This window comes from Amblyomma americanum, chromosome 1 (genome assembly GCF_052857255.1).
Source record: "Amblyomma americanum isolate KBUSLIRL-KWMA chromosome 1, ASM5285725v1, whole genome shotgun sequence".
Lineage (NCBI taxonomy): Eukaryota > Metazoa > Arthropoda > Arachnida > Ixodida > Ixodidae > Amblyomma > Amblyomma americanum.
Genome location: NC_135497.1, coordinates 34,288,074 through 34,314,839, shown reverse-complemented (window position 1 = coordinate 34,314,839; position 26,766 = coordinate 34,288,074). Strand labels below are relative to the sequence as shown.

General features: G+C 49.1%; 1 protein-coding gene across 1 annotated transcript in view; it reads left to right on the top strand.

Moving 5' to 3' along the window:
• LOC144126257 (uncharacterized) overlaps positions 1 to 26,565 on the top strand; it is a 113,861-nt gene extending 87,296 nt beyond the window's left edge. Inside the window, exon 13 of the mRNA XM_077660367.1 lies at positions 26,034 to 26,565. Coding sequence (XP_077516493.1) covers positions 26,034 to 26,565 — 532 coding nt within the window. The remainder of the gene's footprint in view (positions 1 to 26,033) is intronic.
• The last annotated feature ends 201 nt before the right edge of the window (positions 26,566 to 26,766 follow it).

The window sequence follows — 26,766 nt, the reverse complement described above, 5'->3', positions numbered from 1 at the left end:
CAACGTCAACATGTCGGAAGCTTACAAGATTAAACACATCTTGAAAGGTGTTGACGACGACGCCTTTCAGATGCTGTTAGCGCGCGACTTGCGCACTGTTTCTGAAGTCGTCACCCTCTGCTAAAACTTGCTGGGCTGACGCCAGGAGACGACACCTCCTCGCAGCTGCAACAATTCAAAGCCTGTCCCAGAAGAAGTAGCGCGTAAGCTCTCTTCTGCCGAGCCCTAGCGAGCGAGCTTCCTATTTGGCTCCGGCTCTTCAACATGCCATCCAAGAGCAGGTTGCCGAGGCTCTTCCGCCCGCCCATCCGCCACACCCTGTCGCCGCTCCACTGACATACGCCGACGTCGTCGCCAGACCTCGACCGCGTACCTATCATTTGCCTCCAATACCTGTGCGAGCGGCGGCTCCTTCTCTTCGACCGGCTCCGCGAGGCGGCAATCCCTGGCGTACCAGCGACAACCGGTCTATCTGCTACACTTTCGGCTTGCCTGGTCATGGGGCCCGGCTTTGCCGCCGTCGTCTCTCAGTGTACGCGCCACCTCCTCCAGCTCCCGCGTACTAGCCTTCCACTGGTCAGTACTCCGGGCCTGCTGAGCCACCGTCCAGTCATCCTTTTTCTGCTGACCGTTCGGCCCTTCCTAGACACCGTTCACCTTCGCCGAGGCGCCGCTCCGTCTCTCTTATGCGACGTCGCCCCAATACTACTAAGCATGAAACTAAGGTGCCGCAGTTCCGGAGGCGAGAGCTGCGTTTCCGTCGAACTTTCCAAGGCCTCACATATCACCTACTAATCTGATCGAAGTTTCTGTCGAGGGCATTTCTCTCATGGCACTTGTGGACACCGGTGCTGCGATTTCTGCTATTGATGAAAAGTTTTGTCGCTCGTTGAAGAAGGTAAAGACGCCGATTGCTGGACTATCGCTGCGTACGGCCAGCTTTGAGCACGTGAAGCCGTCCGCAGCGTGTACCGCTCGTGTTGTGATTCAGGACTCCCTCTACACGGCAGAATTCATCGCGCTGCCTTCCTGTTCCCACTGTGTTATTCTGGGCTGGGATTTCTTTTGCCGCCATAAAGCTGTCGTCGTTTGTGCTCGAGCGAAAGTCGGGTTCTCTTCCGTGTCCAATCATTTGCTGGACGCTACTCGTTCTGTTGTCTGTGTTAAAGAGCTCACCGCCGAAGAAATCGACTTTCCCCCATGCTCTTCCGTTCTTGTTCACCTGTCTTGCGACTCTCTAGGTGACGACTCTCCTCTTTACTTCAACCCATACTTTTCTGCGCCGCAAGTGTCTCCCTCTGCCTGACGCCGTACTGACTGTGTCCGCTGGTCTCTCGATACGTTTGGTCTCGAACCCGTTTTCCTGCCTTACCGCTCTGCGCCTTGGTGAATGCCTCGGCAGTGTGCAGCCCATCGCATCTCTGCTCATCCGCGAGGAGACCGACGATACACCGCACCTCGCCGTGAACGCGCTCAGCCCACCTGCCTCTACGCCAGACCCCTCTTCTACCGAATTGTTTTTGCGCTCCATCGACGCCGATCTTCCTCTGCCGCAAAGAACACAGCTTCTCACCCTCTTTCATCAATTCCGCTCTTCCTTTGACGCTCACCAAAGTTTCTTGGGCCGAACTTCCACAGTCACCAATCGCATCGACAGTGGTGCTTACACACCGCTGCGGTAGCGCCCCTATCGTGGGTCTGCAACCGAGCGCCAGACTATTGCAGAGCAAGTCGACGAAATGCTTTAAAACGGCGTCATTCAGACCTCAAGCAGCCCTTGGACATCGCGTGTTGCCCTTGTGAAAAAAAAAAAGATGTCTCCATGCGCTTCTGCGTCGATTACCGCCGGCTTATAATAAGATCACGCGCAAGGATGTCCAACCTTTCCCACGCATAGACGACGCTCTGGACTGTTTGCAAGGAGCGGAGCTCTTTCCAGGTCCCCATGGAAGCGGCTGATCGACCCAAAACAGATTTTGTAACCCCCAACAGATTGTATGAATTTACTGTGATGCCGTTCGGCTTTTGTAATGCCCCTGCAACCTTTGAAAGGATGACTGACACCATTCTGTGTGGACTCAAGTCGAAGAGGAGCCTATGCTACCTCGACAACATTGTCGTCTTTTTCCCCGACTTTTAAACCCATCTACCGCCCCTGAAGCACGGTTTGACCTGCCTCTCTGACGCAGGCCTGCAACTCAACTTGAAGAAATGCCGTTTTGCTGCAGTGATAATAATAATTGGTTTTGGGGGGAAAGGAAATCGCACAGCACACGGGCGCCTTAGCGTTTTTCCTCCATAAAAACGCAGCCGCCGCGGTCGGGTTCAAACCCGGGAACTCCGGATCAGTAGCCGAGCGCCCTAACCACTGAGCCACCGCGGCGGGTTGCTGCATTGTCAACTGACCATTTTAGGCCCCGTTGTCTCCAAGAAAGGCGTTTACCCCGAGCCAGCGAAACTTCGCGCTGTCGCTGCCTTTCCCAAATCTTCTTCCATCAAAGACCGGCGCAGCTTCCTATAGTCTGTGCTCTTACTTTCGCCGATTTATTCGCAACTTTGCTTCGATTGCTGCGTCTTTAACACAACTGTCCGGCAGTTCCGATTTATCGCTGTGGTCTCCGGCGTGCGACGAAGCTATAACACCTTGCGCCGCCTCCTCACAGCGGCGCCCATACTGCGCCATTTCGACTCGACCGCTCCTACCGAGGTCCACACTGACGCCAGTGGTGTTGGCCTCGGCGCTGTACTCGCCCATCGGATCTCAGGTTTCGATAAAAACGTTGTAACCTATGCAAGCCGCACACTTATGAAGGCTGAATCTAATTATTCCGCCAGTGAAAGTGTCTGGCCATCGTACGGGCCATTCCCAAATTCCACCCTTACCTATATGGTCACTCTTTTGACGTTGTGACGGGCCATCATGCGCTTTGTTGACTCTCTTCCTTGAAAGACCCATCCGGCCGCCTTGCCAGGTGGGCTCTTCGTCTGCAAGAATATGACAACCGCGTGGTCTACCGCTCCGGCCGCAAGCATCAAAACGCTGATGACCTGTCCCGCTGCCCACTTCCAGCCGAGACAACCAGCCTTTCCACCTCTGACGCCTCCCCGCCATCGCTTCACATAAACGGCATGCCCTCCGAGCAACGTACAGACCCCTGGACCGCTTCTCGTCTCGACTTTTTCACCAACCCCACGGCTGCTTCTCCATACCGTGCACTCGATCCGCCGCCATGTCTCCCACTCCGTGATTCGTGATAATCTCCTATACCGCCGGAACTACACCTCAGACGGCCGCAAGTCGTTGCTCGTTGTTCCTCGCCACTTGCGCACGCAAATATGCTCCTATTTCTACGCTGACCCACAATGCGGTCACGCGGGGGTTTTCAAGACATACATCCGCATCCGGCTGCGCTACTACTGTCGCGACATGTAGGCTCCTGCCTCACCTGTCAACGTCGCACGGCATCTCCTCACCGTTTTGCTGGAGAGTTGCAGCAGCTCCCTTGCCCAGCACGCCCTTTCGATCGCATCGGCATTGATTTCTACGGCCAGCTTCCGTACACTGCGTCCGGCAGCCGCTGGGCTATCGTTGCGGTTGATCATCTCACGAGGCATGCCGAAACCGCCGTCCTTCCGTCTGCCGCAGCGACAGACATTGCCTCCTTCTTTTTGCAACGTTTCGTCCTTCGTCACGGTGCACCTCGTGAACTGCTTAGCGACCGCAGACGCGCCTTTTTTTTCCCCGATGTCGTCAAAGCCCTGCTAATCCAGTGCAACATAAAACACCGAACCACCTCCGCCTATCATCCGCAGACCAACGGCCACACCGAGCGATTTAACCGCACCCTCGGGGCCATGCTCCCTATGTGTATGTCGCATCCAACCACTCTAATTGGGATCTCGTCCTTCCTTTTGTTACTTTTGCCTACAACACCGCTCTGCAGTCCACTACCGGCTTCTCTCCTTTCTTTCTTCTTTACTGCCGTCATCCATCTCTACAATAGACACCATTCTGTCTTACCAACCTGACGCCTCCGAATATACCCTTGTTTCCGAAGCCGCGCAAAACGCAGAAGATTGTCGCCAAATCGCCCGCTCACTTACAACTGACATCGACAGAAATTCCGCCATGACAACGCTCACACTATATCGCACTTCTCTCCTGGCACGCTTGCGCGGTTCTGGATAGCATCCAGTACTCCCGGACTGTCCTCAAAATTTCTCCCCAGATACCACGGCCCTCGAACCCCTCATGCCGTCTCCCGCTCTCGGCCTCCGCGGCCGCGAGACAAGTTCTCTTCCAGCGCCTCAAGCCTTACTACAACCCCGCCATCTTACCGTCACCGTAAGTCGCCAGAATGGCTTCTCTTCTCCCCGCGGGCGACTGTTAACAAGATGACAAAGACAAAGAAGATGACTCACGAAAAAGACGAAGATGACCCTGCGCTTCAGCCGTACTGCTATCGCCACGAATGTCTGTGCTCGACCTGGCTGGCCTTGCACTGTTTTCCCCGTGCACCCTTCCTCCCAATTCCTATCAATAGACCCCCGTCTTACAAGAGAAGCTTTGCAGTTGATGTAAATTAAATGATATAATCAAGGCCAAGAACATAAACAGATATGCAGAAAACATAAAAACTATATATAATATTGTACAAAATACAAAACACAAAAACAGCACTGTCAAAAGCGATTTAGATACTCATTAAAAACACAAAGGAACATAAAACTCGTTAGAATGCGAGGGTACAGTTGTGAGGCCACCAAAAACAAGGAAGAAATTTTATAGGAAATAATTAAGAACAAGAATTTCAGAAAAGGACAGAAGCTGTTCACTCCATTTATTGCAGCAAAATTTTTTTTTCAAATTTGATTTAAACATAGACAAAAAGGTACACGATTTTAAACTCAGCCGTAAATTATTCCACAGAGAAATACATGCAAAATGAGAACACCATTTTTCATCATTAGTAAAAACTTGGGGCAGCACTTTTTACGAGCTAGAAATCTGGTAGGATTGGAATTCTTCAAAAAACTTTTGTCAATGAATTCAAATGAAAGTTGTTCATTAATCTAAAAAACTTAAAATAAATTATTAACGAATAATATGTTATATTGACGAAGCAAAGTCGTACCAGTAACAAAGTATGAACTGCTGGTTATGATACGATTAGCCTAATTTTGAATGTGCTGGGTCGAGTGCAAAAGACAGTTGTGTTCCCCACACTACAATGCCGTAATTAATGTGTGTGAATAAAAGCAAAGTAAAGTCACAAGAGGGCTGATAGAGGGAAAAACGGCGAGCCTTTTCAAATGCACGAATTCCAAATGCAGTTTTTTTTTTCACCTGGTCCAAATGATGATGAAATTTTAGTTGAGAATCAAGTTCAATACCAAGGAAAGTCACGTTATCACAAGGGTAAATGGAAGTATGACCAAGCGATAATGAAGGCAAGTGTGTTTTTAGCTTTGTTTTGATCGAAAAAGAATAAACTTAGATTTTACAGGGTTGATATTTAGGTGGTTATCATGGCAACAGGATGTAATGCTAAACAAAGAGGCACTTAATTTGGAAGTTAGAGAGGTTATACACCTAACAGAAGAAGAAATGGTAGTGTCGTCCGCGTATAACACACTATGAGTGTCAGCAAGTTTGTTAGAAAGATCATTAATGTAAATTAAAAAGAACAAAGGCGCAAGAATCGATCCCTGGAAGACATCTATTTTAGTGACCTTAAATTCAGAAAATGTACCAGCCACGAACACCACGTTTCCTCTATCAAGTGAATATTTTCGTTTAAAGAAAAGCTAAAGCGGGACTAGCAATGTCATAAGCTTCAGGTTTGATTAAAAAAATATTGTGATTAATAGTGTCGAAACCTTTAGCAATGTCTAAAAATACCTAACCAACAAGTAGACCTCTGTCCAGCGATTGTTTAATATAGTTAGGTAGAGCAACGCAAGGTTGGTAGATTTTCCCGAACGAAAACCGAATTGGCAAGTTAAACCAGAGTTAAACTATATAGCAGGGCAGCCCGGTAGGGCGATGCTATTTGCGAACTGCATTTCTGCGCCTTTCTGCCTCGAAAAACTCGGTCGTTTTCCTTAGAAAAGTTAGGTCCTCCCCCACCGTGGCCTCCATAATTTAGGCTCTACCTGAAGGCTCCTTACCGCTGGCTGTCGCCAAAACAATAGTTCCCAGCTGCTACGCCCGGCGTTTACGGGCCACTGGTGCGGCCAAGCCTCATCCGGCTCGTCGTCCGATGTGTTTGCAGCAATCGAGCGTCCCGGTTCCAGCCGCTGACGAACGTGCTGTGGCTGCAGCACCTGGCCGACTGGCTGTCACGACGGAACCCGAAGGCGTCAGGCGCGCTTGCGCACTGGCAGCGCCAGCTGACCGTGGCTTCGTCGGCGCAGGCTGCGGTGCGGGGCGGTATGCCAGCTTAGGACCGAATCTCTGCACCTATGACGACGATTAAGGTGCTATCCCGTGCCTAATATACCGTCTGCACTGCGAGCGCAGTGAGACTGTCCAATTTCCCGTTGCGATTAGTACTGGAAGATGTTCAACTGGTAATAAATATAACATTTCAGGCGCTCTGCTAACCGTGCAAATGACGTGATAGCAGCGCTGGTCCTATCTTTACCGTGCACTCGTTTCCGTTCACATTGAATCTGCCCTAAAAAAGCACGCTGAGGAAGAGATTATCGCACCACTTACGTCCCAGAGCATCATGGACGGGCTTCATTGGTGCAAGCCAGCTCTCACAAGAGGTAGTTTTGGAGAAGGCGAAGCCGAAGGGATGCCACCTTGGACATTTCAGTGTTGCTCTGAGCGCGCCAAGCTGGCACCACCGACTCGCCACAGGCTCGGATAGCCTGGCGTTCTTCTGAGCTTAGCACGCGCTGTTGAATCTTCGGTTTCTCTGTATACTTAGTCAGTGCTCTTATGCATGTTATGTGCTTGCTTAGCGAGACGACAAACCCAGGAACCCCCCGCTTCCCGGGCAGCACCGGGACATTGCAACAATTTTACTTTTATCTTTTGGTAACCTGCCGCGGTGGCTGAGTGGTTACGGCGCTCGCCTACTGATCCGAAGTTCCCGGGTTCGAACCCGACCGCGGCGGCTGCGTTTTAATGGAGGCAAAACGCTAAGGCGCCCGTGTGCTGTCAGTGCACGTTAAAGGTCCCCAGGTGGTCGAAATTATTCCGGAGCCCTCCACAACGGCATCTCTTTCTTCCTTTCTTCTTTCACTGCCCCCTTAACCCTTCCCTTACGGCGCGGTTCAGGTGTCCAACGACATATGAGACCGATACTGCGCCATTTACTGTCCCCAAAAACCAATTATTATTATTATCTTTTGGTCAAACAACACCCTGCCTTTCCTGGCTTCTCTGTGAGAACCGGTACGTGTCGGCGTGTTGCTTCCCGGCATCGTTGCAGCTTCCGTGCGGGTGTCTGTCCTGCTACCTTTTTCCCCAACAATGACTTCGAACTCAACCACCTGCACTGCGCGTGCGCAGATCACTTTGAGGGCCCCAGATGGCGCCACATGCCCGTCACCTGGCCCTAGTCACCTGCGTGCACGCCTGCCGCGTCGAGAACAATCAACGCCCGCTGAGTGGTCATGTCTCACTATGTCAGTGGTGCTCGCGGAAAGGCCGATTCACACGACGGTCCGTTCGCCCGCGGTCCGCGCGTCACGTGTTCATTCGCCACTAAAAACTAGCCTGCGATCCGATGACGCCAAGTGGGTGCGACGAACCCAAAGTACAGTGAACTAGAATATTGGGTAGTGTGCTCACTGCGTCGAGTCTCCATATGCCGAGGTGAAGCCGCCGTTGTCGACATTTTTTAGTTTCCCGCTTGTCCGCTAGGAGCCGCCGCCGTTCCGAACACTGTAGTCGCCGCGGAACGAGTAGGCGCGGTGACGCGCTTGAGAGTCGTTTTTGTGTCGTTGTTGTGTGTTGTGCTCATTTTGTGCTTGCTTTGGAGGATTCAGTGGCGTGCTTAGGTCATTATTTCGTCTCCCACTAACCTGCAATGTAAGAATGTAGCATCCTGGAATGATTGAGAGAGTGTTCTGTAAAGGAAAAAAAATGCCGGGTCGCCTGCAGAGCCATTGCTTCGCGCCGAGTTTTGATACCGGCTATGCTACAGGAAAGATGGCCCTAAGGCAGCCCTCTTCAGCGTGCTTTGTTTTTAATTATAGTTTTAATAATCATAATCAAAGCAAACTGTCTTTAAAGCAGTAAACTGTCTTTAATTATAGTAAACTGCCTTTCATTTTTTGCTTGGCGAAATGCATTTCTCAGGGAAACTGTGAAGATTCTATCTATACTGGCCTCCTTGCTTGGTGGGGAAGATAAAGACGCTGCTGAGATATCTTCGCATGCCAGCAGGAATGATAGTGAAATTGTCGGTTGATCAGGCTGGAGCATGTCGTGATCATAGTCAGCATGTAGCTAAGAGTGACTCAGGACTAGTCTTTCACATCGCCGGCTAAGTAGCACGAAAATGTGTCGTAAAGGCAAAGTGTAAAATAGGCATTGGCCTCCTATGTCAGCCACTGATAACATTTTTCAACTTGCAAGGTACACAAAATACTGCGACAAGGTAGGATTCATCTACCCTTTCGCACAGCTCTATGATTCTGTGCTGAAGCTGGAGAACCATTTTACAGCATGCTGCAGCCAAAGCCAACTCCATTCAGAGAGCATATTTGATGTGCTGGATGTGGTGAGGTCAAGCTGTGTAAGGAGGCCGGTTGTCATCTTCACTCATAAGTTCTAAGTTAACTGTAAAATTTTACATCGCAGTCGGCTTCACTTCTTTGTGAAAGGAGAGAACACTGAGAGGCCTTGCAGACGTGAACGGGCCAAGCACTTGAAGTTGAGCCGTAGCTGAACCACTGCGCAACTTGCTTTATCTGTGCGCTTATCTCAAACAATATAAATAAATTTGTCTTTGTCCCATTTGAAGATGGAGGGCTTCGTGTACTGTTTAATTTCAAATTTTCAAAAAAGCGGGTTCGATTCAGGCCGCGGCGGTCGAATTTCGATGGATGCGAAATTCTAGAGGCCCGTCTACTGTGCGATGTCAGTAAGCCCAGGTGGTATAAATTTCCGGAGCCCCTCATTAAGGCGTCCCTCGTAGCCTGAGTTGATTTAGGACGTTAAACCTCCATAAACCATAATTTCGAATCTGCTGAAGACGTTTAGGCTGATGTTATGGCAGAGGAGTTACAGCATGCGAGTTCAAACGGATGGGTGGGTACAGGCAATTCGAAAAGAGCGAGCGAGTCGCGAAATGAGCTGCATCGTAGTGGAACGCCAGAGTTACATCGGCGAGCATGTGTAGAGTTTCACAGCTGCCATTATCATTAATCTGAAGCGATATTTGTCTACTTTAAAATTGGGAATAAAGCGACACGCCGCAGCCGAACTGGTATGCTCAAAGCATATGCCCGCGTTGGTCGGACAATGCGGAGAGTCGAGTCCGCAATTTCAGCTGATGAGTTCTTGTAATCGCAAAGTTGCGGCCGCTGTGCACCTGCACTACACGCGCTTGACTCTGCCCTGCCTTCGCGCGAATAAGGATATTATTAAACCTTCGTGCTAATGTTGAACGACACAGATGATGCAAACTAGTTTAGTCAGCGCAGGCACGATCTTTTGGCAGTAACACGGCATTTTATCCCGTATACGCCTGCACCGCGTTCCCTGCCTTCCTATACTGAACACGACAGCAGCGCCGCCGCCAGCGACAGTGGCGGCTTCCCTCCAGCCCGGCCAGTGAGCACACTACCCCTATTCTAGTACACTGTTCCCAAAGAGCAGACGACGCGCTGGGTGTACCACTGTGGACAGATTATTTTAAAGTGTTTGTCAACGCTGGTCAAACTGGTTTTTTCCTCCCGACCCTTGACTGCGATTGAATGGTGCAGGTGCGGCCCTTTGTCCAATTCCTGAATGACCTGGGCTATCTTGCTAGCCGAGTTCATCGCTTTGTCATGGTAGCGAACGCAGTGCAGCTTGTCAAAGCAGCGCGCCAGCTCAACGTCGCTCAGCGAAATGCGGCAGCCGAAATATTGGCAAGAGCGGTGGTTGCCAGAGCTGGCGCGCGCATCACTTGAACTTCCTTGGTTGTCCAGTCCGCGGGCCGACAGCACGCCTCTCAGTTTGGTGACGCACGAACACGTGATGTGCGGGCCGCGGGCGAACCAACACCCTCTCAATACTGAAGAAAGTATTGAGAGGGTGTTGGGGCAAACGGTCCGTCGTGTGAATCGGCCTGAAGCAGATCCCGGTGGCGGGTCGCGTATCACGATAACTCTCTAATGTCTTCAATGATGTCGGTGCGATGCCCTCCAGAGGAATCCGCAGCCGCCCGCCACCTTGAACCACTTCAAAGTGCCTCGCACACGCTCCCTGAAAATCGGGGCGCTCGTTCCGTGCTGCAACTCCCCGTGTTGGTACTGCATGCGCGGACCCCCGGAAGACGTACTGGAGGAAGAGAGCGTTCCGCGTCGACGCTCGGTGTCATGCACTACGACGGCCAGCCGCAAGAAGGCATGGACAGTCTGTGACCAACGTTACTATAGAACAAAGTTTCACAGCTTCCCATACCGGCCAGCGGGGGAGATTGTCCCGAGTGGCGGTCGCGAGAACTAGTGGCGCTGCCATCAAGGGACTTATCAAGGGGCTTTAGTCTTGCTTACGGTGCCTCGATGCGCTCACCCGCCTCCGCCGCTCTGTGGAGGGTGGGAACATCACTTGAAAGTACAGACTGTTTACAGCAAGCAGTTCTTCCGTTTGAGACCAGACGGCGCCACAGGTTTTCTCGGAACACGGCGCCATTACGGACCTCGTAAGTCACCAGCGTGTGCGTCTCGGCGCAAAGCTGGAAATGTAGCGGGTGGCTGCCGCATGTGTTCTTTCTACGATGTAGAAAGGCAGAGGAAATACGTGCTGTGTTGAGGTTTGCAAGAATTGCGACAGAGAGTTAAAGGTGCGGGATGCGATCGTTTGCGAGCTTCACGGAACCGAACTGCGCTAGGAAGTACTGCCCCTGTTAGCGCCTGTTCGCCATGCACCCTTTCCGAACGGGCGAAGGCAACAAACACGTTCGCCAGTGCCAGAATGGTTTTGATCTTGGAAGATTTGCGAGGGTTGAGTACACAGCATAGCCGCATGAACAGCTGTTCCGCCACCGAAACCCTCACTTCATGCTTTCACTTGATTTGCAGCTGCGTCTGCGTGTGTAGCGAGACCCTATAGCTCGTAAGTTAAAGGGGCCATGACATGGTCGTTCTCCATATTGCAGTTTTCTGCTTCAGTAACTAATACAAGAGCTTATGATTCAATTTCCGAAATTTGGCTGCCCTGGACACGCTGCATTTTCCAAAAAATACAATCGAAATTGAGACCGGGAGACTCCTTCCACCGGCAGCGTCCGCCATATTGAAAGCTCTCGTGACGTCACTAGCACGTGCACGGAGCAACGTCGTCTGCTCTCGTTGCTGCAATATGCGCAGCGAGGTCTCATTCCCCCCTGTACTTTCGCGGACGAACGAAGTAGCAGTCGTCGCCATATAGGAATGACTGGTGCCGCAAAAGTGATAACAGTAACGCAATTTTTCTTCGGTATAGGTAGGGCCCTGTCACACTATAGGCCGATGCGACGGCGATCGACGGTCGGTGGGATGATCGGTACGCAAATGCCGTCGCTGACGCACTGGTCTGTCACGCTAGACCGACGACGACGCCAGCACGATCAACGATCGCGTATCGTAGTAATATTAGAGTCAGCTTAGTGCGAACCAGAACAGAGTGGTAGGGGACTAATTGGAATGACATTCTATAAACTGAAGAATTTTAAAACTTATTGGACGTCATGCTAGCCACGGCGACATACGCGATGTGCGTGCACCAGCGAAGATGTGCTTTCATTCGGTTCTTGCGCATAGAAGCGATCGGCGAGGCAAGCGACACGGGCAGAAAACGCCGCACGACGGTGCCGCTCGCCGCCGTCGCCTGGGCTTGTGCGGCCGAGCGAAAGCTTCAAGCCCGGTGAGGCGACGGCCGGAACTAGCGAGTACGCAGGATTCGTGTGTGCGATTTTGGCGGTTGCGGAGAGCGAATTCGAAAGTTTTAGCGCCTGCAAATAGCAGTCGAGCGTAGTTTTGGCTACAGTGCCCTCAAAGCGATGACTGCCTACATCGCAGGACGTGAGTACAATAAGGGGGAAGTGCCGATGTATGTGACCCGGTCTGCATAGCATAGCATGTGCAGAAGGCAGCCGGTAGCAGCTGTCGGCTTCGATTGTGGACCACAAATCTGGATGTTTTCATTAATTCAAGCAATGTCCGAACGTATTTTTATCTAAAACAATCTAAAATTAAATTTTGGTGACATAATAGAAAGCAGACACAATTAGCGGAAAGCGCCGGTATCCTATAGTACGCAACGCGTTTCCCAAGCAGGCGATATAGCATCATCGGCGCTTATTGCAGTGTTATCATGGTGTGTAAATGAGTACAAGTGCAATTTGTGAGCAAGACTACGTAATATTTAAGATAACAATAACCCACCTGGCGTTTTATGTCACGCCAACGAGCAGTACTCTTTGCGCACAGCCATGTAAACAACCTCAGCGCGGGGCTGCAGTTGTCGCAATCGTCGCACTCCTGGGGCACAATGCACACGCACCGCAAAATGCTGTACTATTATCTCGAATCACTCCTTTAGACGGCGGCGACTATTCATCGGTGCGGACAGTGAAAGCATTTGAGTCACGTAGGGTTTTGCAAGCGGCTTGGTTCCTGCAAAAGGGTTCTATGAGTCGAAGGAAATGTATGTTCGACTTACAAACGCGTACATGCGGCGCGGAAGTCGTCGCACTCGGCACTTTTCTCAGCTCCTTTCGTGCCTCAAGGTTACTGTAGTGTACCTTTTGATATTTTGAGTTTAATTATCGAGCGATGAATAGTGGACAAGAACTTGGTAGCTAGCTACAAAACTCCGCGGCTTTCACGGCGCACATCAGCGAAGGCATGCACGGCACGTGCCGCTTTTCACATACGGCAGCACTTCACTGCTCAAAAGAGACCACACTCATAACATACGAACTACATGCTTCTAAGCGCAAATAATAAAGCAGGGGTCCATCGATTTCCGTTTCCTCAACATTGGGAAAGTGGGCGCCACGAGCAAGTCCGTTTTCCCAAGGATCACTCAGCTTGCATACTAAGCTGAAGGCTTTCTAAAAGAGAACACAGAAAATGCATTTTATTTCGCTAGGCTGAAAGAAAAAACTTTTCGAGCGACCGTTGTCTACGGTGTGCATGCAAGCACCTCAACAGCTCGCAGCAGACGACGCGTGGCGTTTGTGCGCTCGTGACGTCAGCGATCAGAGGTTGCCAGACCAGAAGCAGTTCGCAAAAGAAACGAAAAAATTCGTTTTAAAAATATTTGCCGCACAGAATCAACTGAAAATTGAGGGAATTGTAATTTAACCTCTTGGGAATTAAAGGCAATAAGGAGGGTATGCGTGAAAATAGGCTGCCATGGCCCCTTTAAAGTGTGCGGCCATTAGTAACAAGAGCGCCCGAGGCCGAATTGGGAACGGAAAAGGACGACATACGCTTCTACATACCGCTACTGCAGACTGTCCAATGCACAGCCGTACGAACTGACAACGCTTACCGTCAGACCGCGTATTGCATGCCGCCTTGGTGCAACTGTTGGACTTCGCTCGAAGTAGCGCGATTTTCGCGGACCATATACGGAATAAAGTATTTGCGTTACGGTTGCTGTGCTGGATGGTTGTCACTTTCTAGGGGTCCATGTGAGACAGTCACTAAAAGTGACTCCACAGACCAGCGTTCAGAGTGAAGCTGATTACTTACCACCAACGAGGCCTTGAGCATTTTCATGTCCGCATACCGTGCGTGGAGCGTACCACAATTTTATATGTGAGGCTGACGTAACTAACTTCGTATAGTATGATCGCGTTGCCATGCGAGCGTTATAACCAATTATATCGCGGAATCCTTCGAAACGATTGCAGGCCAACTCGTGAAGGTTCCTTGGTGCTTGGTGCATGCTACTGCCATCATGATAGCTAGCATTTGTGTGTCTATTTTTGTCGCCTTCCTGTGTTTAGGTTTCCTAAGCACCGTTAACAGGTTGTAAACAAATGCGTACGATGTGCATGTGAGCGGTTTAGAGTGGTGTCTGCATGAATGTACACAATACGACAACGGCCTGCGCTGCCGCAGGTGCACTAAACCTTCCCGTTTTAGATAATAACAATAAAAACATCCAGCAAAGCTTTCAGCGGATGCAAAGACAAGCATTGAGGCGATCCATCCATTGGCTCGAAGAGGGAAAGCTGAGCGGCTCTCCGCTGCATAAAGCACGATCACGTTTTCACGCCTCAAGGGATCAAATTAGGGTTCTCACATGTCCTTCGAAGCTTTGGCCAAACCATAGTGTCGTCTTCGCACATCTTTTCAACCGCATTAGTCGAAACTCTGCCTGTACGAACCGAACCTCCAGACGCAGCAGCTGTCGCGTCGCGACGAGGCGCGCGCCGAGCAGTCAGATGGTGTGTAATGGCGGCGTGACCACGTTATCAAAGATGGCAGCCCCCATGATACGGCACTGTAAAGCTGATAGGTCCGTTCTATTCACCTGCACTCCCTGCACCAGTTCTGTAAAGTTCCGCGATGGTGCCGCGAGCGTGCAGAGTTCCAGAAGTTAAAGCGCTGCTTGGCAGTGACTGATTCCAAAACGAATGGTCGAGTGCAGGCCTGGTCGTCTGCTAGCCTTGGCGTCGCCACCAAATTGCAGCCAGCAGCGTGGCGCTCAAGGCAACGGCCGCAAACAACCCGAACCGTGTGAAGAATTTTCAAACAGAACATCGCAGCGAAGTGTTGCCATGAATCAGCCTCGATGCAACTTCGCGGCAGCTAAGCGAAACGCACGAGTGTTCTTTTACTGAACACGACTGAGGTGTGCGCGCACCGACTTGCATGTTAAAGGGGCCCCGAAACACATAATCAGTGCATTGTTTGCCTCTTGGTTGGATAGAATGAGTTATAGTGATACAATTAGCATCGGTCGTACCGCGTATACTCCGGTTTTTAATATTTTAATGAGCTCGCAAAAACAAATTCATGGCGCTGACGGTGTCACCATACAGTGGCGGCTTTTAGCAGTGGATATGACATCACTTGGTGGGAGCTTCATGATTAGACAAACAGTAATTATACTTAAAACTGGGTCTAAGCAGTAGCGCCGTCGCAGTATCTCGCGCTCGAGTTCGGATCCAGTTCGGATCGCGTTCGGATCCATAAGTCAGGGAACGTCACTTATCAGTGTTCCCTGCTGCGCCGTCGGCGCAACGATGAAGCATCGCTGGATCAGCTGGGCGTTCACATATGGTTGTTGTAACCATGCAACCGGCGCTGCCAGCCTTGGCAAGAACGAGTTACGGAGAACAGGCAACCATCGAGTGCAAACTTCCGCGACGTGCTCAGGTAGGCTGTTTTGATTGGCCCCCCTAAGTGTCGTCATTGGGAGAGTGAAATGGGAATGGGAAGCTGCGCGAAAATCGAGTTGAGGCACAGTGTATTTGAGGGAAGCATTTTGTTAGCTTGTATTCTGAAAGTTCTTCATTGAATAACTCCCGTTCCTATGCATCGATTCTTGCAATTCTTTTTAATTCAGCATCTGTGTGACACAAAGAATACGCCTGAAGTGTAACCGGCATCAGTTCAAGCAGTGTTTTGCAGCCCCTTTAAGCAGTTGTTGCAACAACGTGCATCATGCGCTGCATGCACGTGTTTGCTTTTTAGTTAACATAACTGGTTTCGAATACCAATATAACTTTATTAGTACAAAAGAAAGACGACGGTGACGGGTCCGTCCGGGGCACGATGGTCGAGAGATGCAAGATGCCAGCGAGGGCCGCCGTCCCCACCTCCGTCACCGCCTTCTCGGGTGGCCACTCACGTTCCGTAAGAGTCGGCGGGCCCGTGAGAGGCACCGTTCTCATCGACGAGTGGAATAATTTGAGTATCACCGCCGTTTATCGCAAAACGCGAGCCATCACCGCGCAAGCCGTCGTCTGCTTCCATGGCGGCTGCAGCTGCACCATTTCGGCACCGACCATTGAGGAGGTGCACAGTTTTCCTGCACTTTCCTGAACTAGACCTGCACAACGTCGGCACTTTTTTTTAACGAATGACATCGTGCAGACGGCGCCATCTTGCACCGCTGAAACGAATGGCGAAGTGCAGCACCGCGAGAAACAGTTCACGTAGTGCAGGCGAATCGAACGGACCTTAGAAAGGGTCAGTGCCGCCTCCGCCACGGCACGCGCCATATTCGTCCACACTCCCTGTCCCTTCTGCGTCAGTTGCACGAGCGGCGGCTTGTTTTCCGCGGATTGCAATTTTTCTTGGCCGCAAGACGGGGAAGATATGCCGGGTGTTGTATGCGTGCGCGCGTGCACAGATCACTCCCGAAACGACTGGAGAATGTTTGCATTTCCGAGAAATATGAAAAGAAGGCTCCTATGGACTGTAAAGGTGAAATGTGACAAGTGGCAGCCGGCCAACACTCCTTGCTTCGTTTCCTTGCTGCTTCTCTCATAGTTGCGTGTACTGGTTTAAATTAATACCAAACGTGTGTGATAAAAATGACGTTAGAGTTTTTGTAGGCATTCATTTCGGTTTCGCGCATTGTACTGTGTACGATCATTTATGCCAGCATATACCGCGGAATCATGCATTGTGTTGCGGTCATGAATCGCATATTTAGTGTAAAAAGACTAAGTTTCAAGGCATAAGTGACCTTGATCTGAACAGAACACATGAAATACATGCGTGCTTTCCAGTGGCGCCCGGACCTTTATGCCCTCTGCCGCTCGTAATTTGTTGTCCCAGAGCTGCAAATGTCTCTGCTACTGATTGAAATCGATATATGAAAGCGAACTCATCAGGGATCGTTACACTGTAGCTTTTATGCATGATTGTGAAGAAAATAGGTACTGGAGCGAAGGCTGCGCGACAAATTATTCAAGTTTAAGGCTCCACTGGTTGAGTACCAATACAATGGAATCGAAATAATTCGAGCTGTTGATTTTTACTGCCTGTGTGGTGATCAGTAGTTCTAATACTATAGGCCAGTGATTCTCTACACGTCATTTTCAAAATATTCAGTTAACGTGACGCGAACTTTTTGCCAAAGTAAGCTCAGTAGGGCGGAATTGTTCGTTTGATTGGGAGTTTTTAACGGCTGCGCTTCCAGCAAACTTTTCTGGGTAGGGTAAGAAAACTTTGTTCAACGCCGTCCCGGTGCAGTGGCTCAGTGGTTAAGGCGCTCGGCTACTGATTCGGAGTACCCGCGTTGGAATCCGACTGCGGCGGAGGCAAAATACGATGGAGGCAAAACGCAAAATGCGGCTGTGGGCTGTATGATGTCAGCAAACATTAAATGTCCCCATGTGGTTGAAATAATTCCGAAACCCTTCACTACGGCACACCTCTCTCTCCCTACTTTACTGCTTCTCCCGCGGCGCAGTTGAGGTGTCCTTCTAAAAGAGAGAGCGACAGTTACTGCGCCTTTCGTTTCCCATAACCGCAATTATCATTCTTAGGGCCCGATGAAGTGCCGACTTTACATGAACAAGTTTCGCGAAATATGGTATAATATACTGAATGTCAGAAATACATACCACACTTTAGCATCGTTTCGTGTTTGTGTGCTCCCGAAGAATGACTGATTTAAGTCTGTTTCCCATGCAAGCGAAAATGGTAGCGAAATCTGCCGCCGCGGCGCAAAAACCTGTTTTCAGTCGCCGCGGCGAGGTTACAAGTTGGAAATTTTGGCTGCGACGCGCCGCTCAGTCGCTTGCATGCGAACCATCCTTTATAACAGGCCGCCACAGAGGTCCTTGGCTTCGCCAAAAGTATGACATTTTATGATTTTAGTCATCCGCCTTTAATTATATATATTACGTGTCGCCCCGTGAGCAAAACAGCTTACTTTCAAGGAAGCACGTTCCGCCCCATCGAGTGCGCGCTCCCGAAGGGCGATGAAAAGAGTGCGCTCAAACATGTCAGACGCCGTAGCAGACGACGCGGTCCCCACCCTCCGCCGCGCGCGCATCGAGGCACCCTACCTAATTTGGACGGACGGACGGACGGACGGACGGACGGACGGATGAATGGACGGATGGATGGATGGATGGATGGATGGATGGATGGATGGATGGATGGATGGATGGATGGATGGATGGATGGATGGATGGATGGATGGATGGATGGATGGATGACCTTGTGGGCTTTGCTGACGATATTACAGCACTATTGTCAGGTAGCACAGAAGCCGAGTTATTTTCGCGAGCCAATAAGTTCCTGGCGTATCTTCACGAGTTGTCAGGAAATAACAATCTGAAAGTTAATTCTGATAATGCGAAGGCCATTTTATTCCGAAGAAGGAACAGAACTGTTCACGCCAACTTCCCCCTATCACTAAGAGGCAAAACAAAAGCAATCGTGCCAAACATAAAATACTTAGGAGTAATCTTATCAGAGTGTCTCACCTGGGACGAGCAGGTCAATCATGTTCGGAAACAATTAAATCGCTTCAATGGTCTTATTTGCCAACATAGGGACACACTTCCGTCTAAAGTAAAGGTCCCCATTTATCAAGCATCCTTTCTCCCATCACTCACATACTATCTCAAAGTTTGGGGAACGACGACCCAGCACAACATATCCAAACTAATAACAGCACAAAAGCTGGCAATTAGACTAACAGCAAACGTATCGTGGCATAGCCACACACATCTATACTTCATTAAAATTGGCATTCTAAAGATCACTTCTTTGTTTCCTTTCAGATTGCTATCAATGTACAAAACTGCGGTTATTACGAACTATGAAACCACTCTCTCGCTATTCAACAGTGTATGACACCCACTCTCATTTTCGTTGGTCATTGCCGAATAGGTTATACAATCATTGTTTTTATTCTTTCAAAATATCTGAACATTATAGAAAATAACAACATATCGCTAAGAGATATCAAAGTGAAGAGCCTAAAAACCATTTTGTACCTTTTTGAAGACGTTTAGCTTGAACTTACTCTGTACTGTAAATAAGATTATAACGTGGGTAATTCTGCGTATGTTGTACAATTGGATGATGTGATGCTTTTGTTTTGAGTATTTATATTGCTTTTTGTTTTGATTGTGATGCTAAATGTTAGAATGCTGTATTTAATTCATGTTATTACTTTAGTTTTTGTTTCGACTGCCTCACCTGTAGCTCATTTTCGCTCTCAGCGCAACACGAACGGGACACAAGACGAAGGACTAGCACAAACAGGCGCTGCTAGTCCTTCGTCTTGTGTCCCGTTCGTGTTGCGCTGAGAGCGAAAATGAACACTTACCAACTCGCCCAAATTTCCGCCTTGCTCACCTGTAGCTGTCTTGTGAAAAACTGAGGCAATACGCTGCCTCGGCAATGTGGGCGTAGGGTGCCTCTCAAGCTGCATTCAAGCAGCTTTTCCCCTTGCGCCCTCTCTCCCAGTGATACCTGTACCACTAGGAGCGAGAAATAAACTTCAACTTCAAGATAGGAGCGTCCCCTCTGAAACGGGGTGATGATAGTTGCCACCACGCTCAGCTTTTTCCCCCCTTTATTTTTGTTTAACTGTGTTGCAAGTTGTTATTAAAACTCGCCATTCTAACCTTATGTGACCTCTCTTATTTTGATCCACCAATCTTCCAATCACTTTTTGCTAATTTCCACCGCAGATTTATTTACATGACCATACTTATCTCTAAACCCTAGAGCCTCAGGAAGAGTGATTGTGCAGCCTGCATCGACGTCGGGATGGATACCATCACATTTGAACATGATATGTTCTATTGTTTCTACCGATTTACCACACACAGCACATATGTCGTCTTCTTCGTCATATTTCTTTTTGCAGGTGCGAGTTCTAAGACACCCTGACCTAGCTTCAAAGAGTAGGGCACGGCCTCTTGAGTCATCATAAAACGCTTCCTTCCTGATCTGCTGTTTCAAGTATCGATATAGTTCTACGCTATGCTTCTTTCCCATTGAATTTATCCAATTTTTACCTTCCGTGTTATTAACCTGTCGTTTAATGCTCTGTCTTTCTCCGGCCTCGCATCTGGCATACTTACTGGTTAGCTACCTAGTTCATTTCCGCCATTGTGAGTCAACGTTCTTTCTGTATAGGTATTTAAATACCTTAGCTCCGCACCTGTTATCGTCAGATTTCTTCAGGTGTTCTTAATATAGAATTTTACTCTGAGCTTCCCGTCTTCGAACGATGCCCAGCCCATATCCCCCTGTGCTGCCTCGTTTGTGGTTTTCCCGTGGGCACCTAGTGCTGATCTTCCAACAGCTCTCTGATTTGCCTCTAATCTCAGCTGAACTTCTGCCCTTAAGCACAGAACCGCATTCCCGAAGGTAAGCCCTGGCACCATTATTCCTTTCCAAATATATCTCAGTAGTTCATACCTGTTGTACCCAGTTTTTACCTTTCGTCAATACACCTTCAGCAGCCCTGTTGGAAAGAGAGTTTCTCTCCGATTCGCTTTAAATTATTGACGCCGTGGTTCTACGTGGCTCCTTTTCACAACCCATTCTTTTCGCCACTGCTCTCTTTAAATAATCTTAGGGACGCTACTTCTATTCTTTTCTTCCAGTTTTCATCCCCCTCTTAGCTTTAGCCACCATTGCTCTTTTAGGTCGGTTTTATGGTTAGCCCTCATACCCCTTTTAGGCCGTGTTTATTGTTGGCTAGCATTGCATCATTTTAGGCCATGTTCTTCGTTGGCTTTCATCGCTCGCTTTTAGGCTGTCAATTGTTTTCTAATTCCAACCACCCTTTCACTTCATTCGCATTATGCATGTCTTCATGCCGCTTTCCCAGTTTTGAATCTCTATTTTTCGTCTTTTCCTTGTCCATTTTATTGTTTTTATCTTTTTATCCCTGTAATGCCAGCCGCACAGGACTGCCGGTGCGTGTAGGTATTTGTTTTTGCCACGAGTTGTTTTTGCGTCCTTTCCCCGCACCATCTACCCTTCGCTGCCACGTCCCGATTTCGGCGTGAATGAGGGTGTCCCTGATGTCTGGCCAACCGGAGTGAGTCGAACCCCCTTGTGTCTTTTGTTTCTGTATGCTCGTAGGTTCAAAATGCGCCTGCGCGCTGCCCCTGCTTTTGTGGCTCTTGTTTGCTTTGAATTGCGCATGCGCCCTGTAATCACTGGCTAATCGTGGGTTACTGTATAAAAACTTGCGGATCGCCTTCCTTTGATATCATAGTTGTTAGTTCAGCGCACTGTGTGTCTCGTCCTCCCTTAGTCCGTTTTCTGCCAGCGCTTCAGTGTTCACAACCCCCACAATGTCTTATGCTTCGTTATCCCGGCATCTCTTCACCCTTTTGCTATAAGAGATAGTTCGTGCTTTTCCGTGTACATCTGCCCTTCGTTTACCCATACACCAAGATATTTGTATTCGGCCACTCGGGGCATTTCATGGCCTTGTATAGTAAGCACCTAATCAGTTATGTCATGTCGTTCAATATCATCCCACCTGGCTTAGTTGCGCTAGAACTGAAACCTAGAGTGTCTCCATCTCCACAGCAATTTACCAGAGTATGCAAATCTTCCTTGCTATCGCTAAAAATACAATATCTTCCGCATACATTAAAACCGGTAGTCTCTGCTCAACTACCTTTCCGCCTATTCTGTACGACAGATTATAACCGAGACTTCTCCCTTGTAGCCTTCTTTCCATACTTATCATATAAAGCATGAACAGCAGCGGGGATAGAGGACAACCTTGCCTTAATACTTTGTGTACTTTGCCAGTTGTCGTACTTTTTATCCCTTCCCATGTAATTTCACCGTTATTTTCTCGATATATTTCCTGTAGAAAATCAATCACCTAGTAACCAATACCTTCATCTTGTAATATGTTCCACAGGAGTTCCCTGTTAACGTTGTCGTATGCACTGCTTATGTTCAGGAAGGCTAAATACAGAGGTCTGTTTTCCGCCTTAGCTATTTCTATGCATTGGGTAAGCACGAACAGGGTATCATCTAAGCGTCTACCTCTTCTGAGCCCGTTCCGAAGTTCTCCGAGTATTCTATTACTTTCTACCCATGCATGACTGCATTTTAAATTTCACCGCCTGCATCGCCAGCCTGTATATAACTGGTGTTATCGTAATCAGTCGGAAGGATTTTATGTTCGTCTTATCGCCTTTCCTTTTATAAATCAAATTCATTTTACTGTGTTTCCAGCTGTGCGGAATTTTCTTATTTGTTATGACTGCCTCCAAAGCTTTTATCAGTGTTTCCTTTCCTCTTGGGTCAACTTCATTAATTAGCTTAATTGGAATTTCATCTATCCCTGCGGACGTGTATTTTGGAATATTTGCTTCCGCCTTTTGCAAAATTAAGGTTGGTTAGTTCTAAGCTGACTTCTATTGTGCTGTCCTGTGTTCGTCCCTCATTTGGTGTGATTACCCTATCGCCTTTCCTAAATAACTCAGCTATAACTGATGCAATGTAGTTCACAGGGTCAACTCCCTCTAAACATTTTCCCTCCGCATCGTGAATCTGTTCCTCCTTTCCGTGATTCGCTTTGCTCGGCCAGCTTATATGGTTCCAGAATTTTCTTGGCCCCCCTTTAGTTGCATCGAGGACTTCAGCGAGTGAGCGATCAAAGGACTGCTTTATTTTAGCCTGGACGAGGACATGTACTTGCTGTTTCTTTTGTCCATAATATTCAAATTTTTGGCCTATTTCCTCTTCAAATAACTGCGCCCTCTTTGCTTCTCTGTGTTCCCGTGATGCCAACTCTCTTTGTTCGATGGCCTACCTAATTTCCTTGTTCCACCAGCTTCGTGGCTTCATCTTTCCTCTCCAGCGGTTTACTCCTTTTACTTATTTTATTTTTGCACTAATGAGTGGTTCTAACTGATTATAATCCCACTTTTCCATGGGATGTTTCTCAATTGCTTCCTCTATACCGGCCGCTATTTGCGCGATTTGTTCGTCATTTAATTTTCCGCACTCTGTTTGACCCCCTTCATTTCTCTTTTGAGCAGGGCTCCAAACTGTAGACTAATACGCTTATGATGACTACCGAGGCTGTACTTCCCCTCTACGTCTATTTCCATCATTGCAAGCTTGCTATACATCCCCTGCGAGATTAAGCAGTAGTCCATGGTCGTTTGCCTGTTACGGGATTCCCACGTGATTTGTCCCTTACAGCTTCTCTATTTACAATAACAAGGTTGTGTCGCTCACAGAAGTCTAGCATCAACTTCGCGTTATAATCTGTGTATCCATCCAGATCCTCGATGTGGCCATTCATATCCCCCAACCGAATAATATTGGCGCCTTGTCCAAACTGCTTTATATCGTCATTGAGACACTTAACTAGATCCGTGTTCTCTTGCCTGCATTTGTCCCCTGTCTCTTAATAAACTACTCCTAGCCATATACTTTTACCAGCAATTGTACCCGATATACCCAGACATGTTCTTTAATAATAATAATAATAATCGGTTTTGCGGGGAAAGGAAATGGCGCAGTATCTGTCTCATATATCGTTAGACACCTGAACCGCGCCGTAAGAAAAGGGATAAAGGAGGGAGTGACATGTTCTTTGCAAGTTGACTTTATTCTTTGCCAATTTGTTCCTTGATGTATCAGCATACCTACTCCTCCTCCCTTCCTCTCCGTTGTTGTTCTGTTGCTCCCTTCCCAGACGTAGCCATCAATAAGCAGTGGATCTTCTAGGTCCCTGAGATGTGTCTCGAATAGCGCGTATACACATTTTTCTTCGTCCTTTAACTGCTGTTCTATCTCTAACCATTTCGCTCTCTTTCTACCGCCTTGCATGTTTATGTACCTGATCCTGGAGTTAATTTATCGTTTTAGTAATTTTCTTCCTGGACCTCCTATTGGTCATTTCGTTTGGGCTCAGCCGCCATTGTTACACTTTCTACTTCGCTTCTACCTACCCATACGCTCTGAGCCGCAGTGGGCCCCTGGAAAAACTACTGCCCGGCCTGCCAGGCGCCAGCCAATCTCTACTCCCAGCATTCCACTAAAATGGATGCCATCTCGTGTAAGTGCTCTCTCAAAGCCTGATCTATGCACTTCCTTGTTTATGTCTGCCACTTCAAAGCCCTTCTCCAGGCTTAACTTCATTATCTCTCGATTAACAGCAAAAACGTCATTGGCAACCTCTCCCTTCCGTCCTTGCACCCCCGGCTCTGTGCGCACCACGATCTGCATTTGCTGTGCTACCGCCCTTATATCGTCAACTCCCTCCGCTAATCTTACCCCTACTTGTGCGGCTTCACCATTCAGGACATCATTTAGCCCCGCCGCTACCACTACCAAACTGCGCTCTGCAACATTCTCAGAAAGTTCGCTTTTTGTCTCTCTCAGTACTGCGTCCATTGTCCTGCTGTTGCAAAATTCGGCGCATCTTCGAAAAAACGGCGCTGCGCGTAATCAATCGCGGCCGCGCGATGTAAAATAAAACAAAAAAAAACAGTGGGGAAGGAACCCCGGAGAGCGCGCAGCTTTGCGTGTGCTGCTGCGCTTTCCACTCAGCTCGCCGGCGCGGCGCAAAAGGAAACATGGCCACTCGCGGCGTCGATTTCTCTAGAATGTCTGAGTAGTTTCTACTCATCGTCGACGGAGAAGGCGTGACCTTGACCGCACTAAAGTGATACCCTCTCCCCTTCGCCCTCGCGCCGGCGTCTTCGCTTCTCAAGAAAGACCCAGAAATTTCTCGAATGCTGTCTCCGCGCTCGACTAATGGGGTCGCGCGACCGGCGCGAGGAGCTTGTGCAGTTGAAACTGCGTGTATGTGCGCGCCTGCCTTGGCGCGAACAGACGCAGACTGCGCCTATAAATGAGGGGCTGAAACCACTGTCAGCCCGAGCCGTCCTTTAAGCTTCTGAGAAGCGCGCCCGCTCGACTCCCGGCACAACACCCCTCCACCAGCCACGGACCAGCCAGGCAACGTGCGCCAGTCTGCGGATCGGCCCCGCCGTGCTCCTCGGGTCGTCGGACTGTCGCAGTGCCCGGTGAAAAATTGTGTTTGTTTGTCTCTCTGTATGTTAGTGCACTATATGTGCAAATATTTTAAATTGTAATCTCTCTCGATTGTTGCTTTGCACGAGTTCCATTGTTTTTGTAAATCACTTTGTATGTGCTTGTACGAGTGACTGTGCAATCCTCTGTATTGTCTCTTTGCTGTATAAACTTTGTTTTGTTTGTGAACCTTTGGCTCCGACCCATTCTCTGGCTTACGACCGGCGAACGCTGGGCACCAAACGACCAACCCCCTTGGCACTTGGTAGCTGGTCTCCGGCTGAGCTTGCCACACTGAGTCGAGGGGATCTCCTTTATGACCGAGACCGCTACCCCCACACGCTCTAAGGGCGTCTGGGAGTGCACACTAAAGTGCGCAGTGGTGACGTATTCTGGCGTCCGCGACAGGACGTTTGGTGCTTTGTGAGCTCAGAGAACGGATAAAGAGTCGGAAGGAGTTTACGAAGAGGTCGTAAACGAGTGTTTAACAGCAGAGCGATATTATGAGGTGCTGCGCTGAAGCGGTTGGAGAGGCTCACAGAGCAGCGGTTATGTGCTGCATCTGAAGAGTTCAGGCTCAGAATGAATCTCACGGAGATAGCCGAGATAGGCATTCAGAAAAGTCTGAACGGAGCTGAACTTGATCAGTGGGAGGACCAAAAGTGGAAAGAGGTGCGAGAAGAGAGAGAAATAGAATTGCAGAGAAAACAAGAAAGAGAGAGAAAGACAGCACGCTAGAGAAGCCGCTGAGAAAAAGAGACAAAGACAACGAGAAGAAAGAGAAAAAGAATTTCAAAGAGAGTATGCAATCTTTGCTAAGAAGCTTAGTGAGGTTCGGCGTTTAACAACATCAGGGAGCCAGTGGAGCTCAACCCCGGAGAGGCCGGGTGGAAGACTAACGAGTCTGGTTTGTTTGTAACCACGGAAGGGGTTGCAACTAGCTCCACCAGTGAGAGTGTGGTTGAGGAACAGCCAGTTCCCGCTGCTGAGATTGAAGACGGTGGGGAGCAGACCAGAGTGTCGCTTCCTCCGGAAAGTGATAGTGTAGCTACTATCGAGGTAGTAGGCACTGAAGAGAAGGCCAGCCTGGCGCTTCAGTCAGAGGGCGCCTTAGGGCAGTCGCCTGAAGATGGGGAAGAGAGCAGGCGCTTCACCGAGAAGTCAGAGTACTGCATGCCAGATTGTCGCAGTAGTGACCGTGAGGAAGAACGGTCAATGTCAAAGAGGGAGAAAGCTCCGGCGCACTTGCCGCTGACGAGAGCACCCTCAGTGAAGAACCGGAATCTGTTCGGAGTGAACCCTCGAGCAGCGAGGAGGCCTGTTCCGATGAGGAAGGTCATGAAAATTTTGCCTGTGAGAAAGGTGAAAGTGCAATGCAAGGAATGAAGCACGAGTGCATTGAAAATGACGAGCTCAAGAGAGGAACTCAGGAAGAAAGTTCAGTGCTCAATGAACTAAAAGGAGCTGAACCAGTGGCTTCATCGCGAGAACCCAACTCTAATGGTGCAAGTGAAAATGAACCGGGCGTGCCCCGTAGAACATCTTGGAAGAAAGTAAAAAGAAAGAGAATCGAATCTTGCACATCCG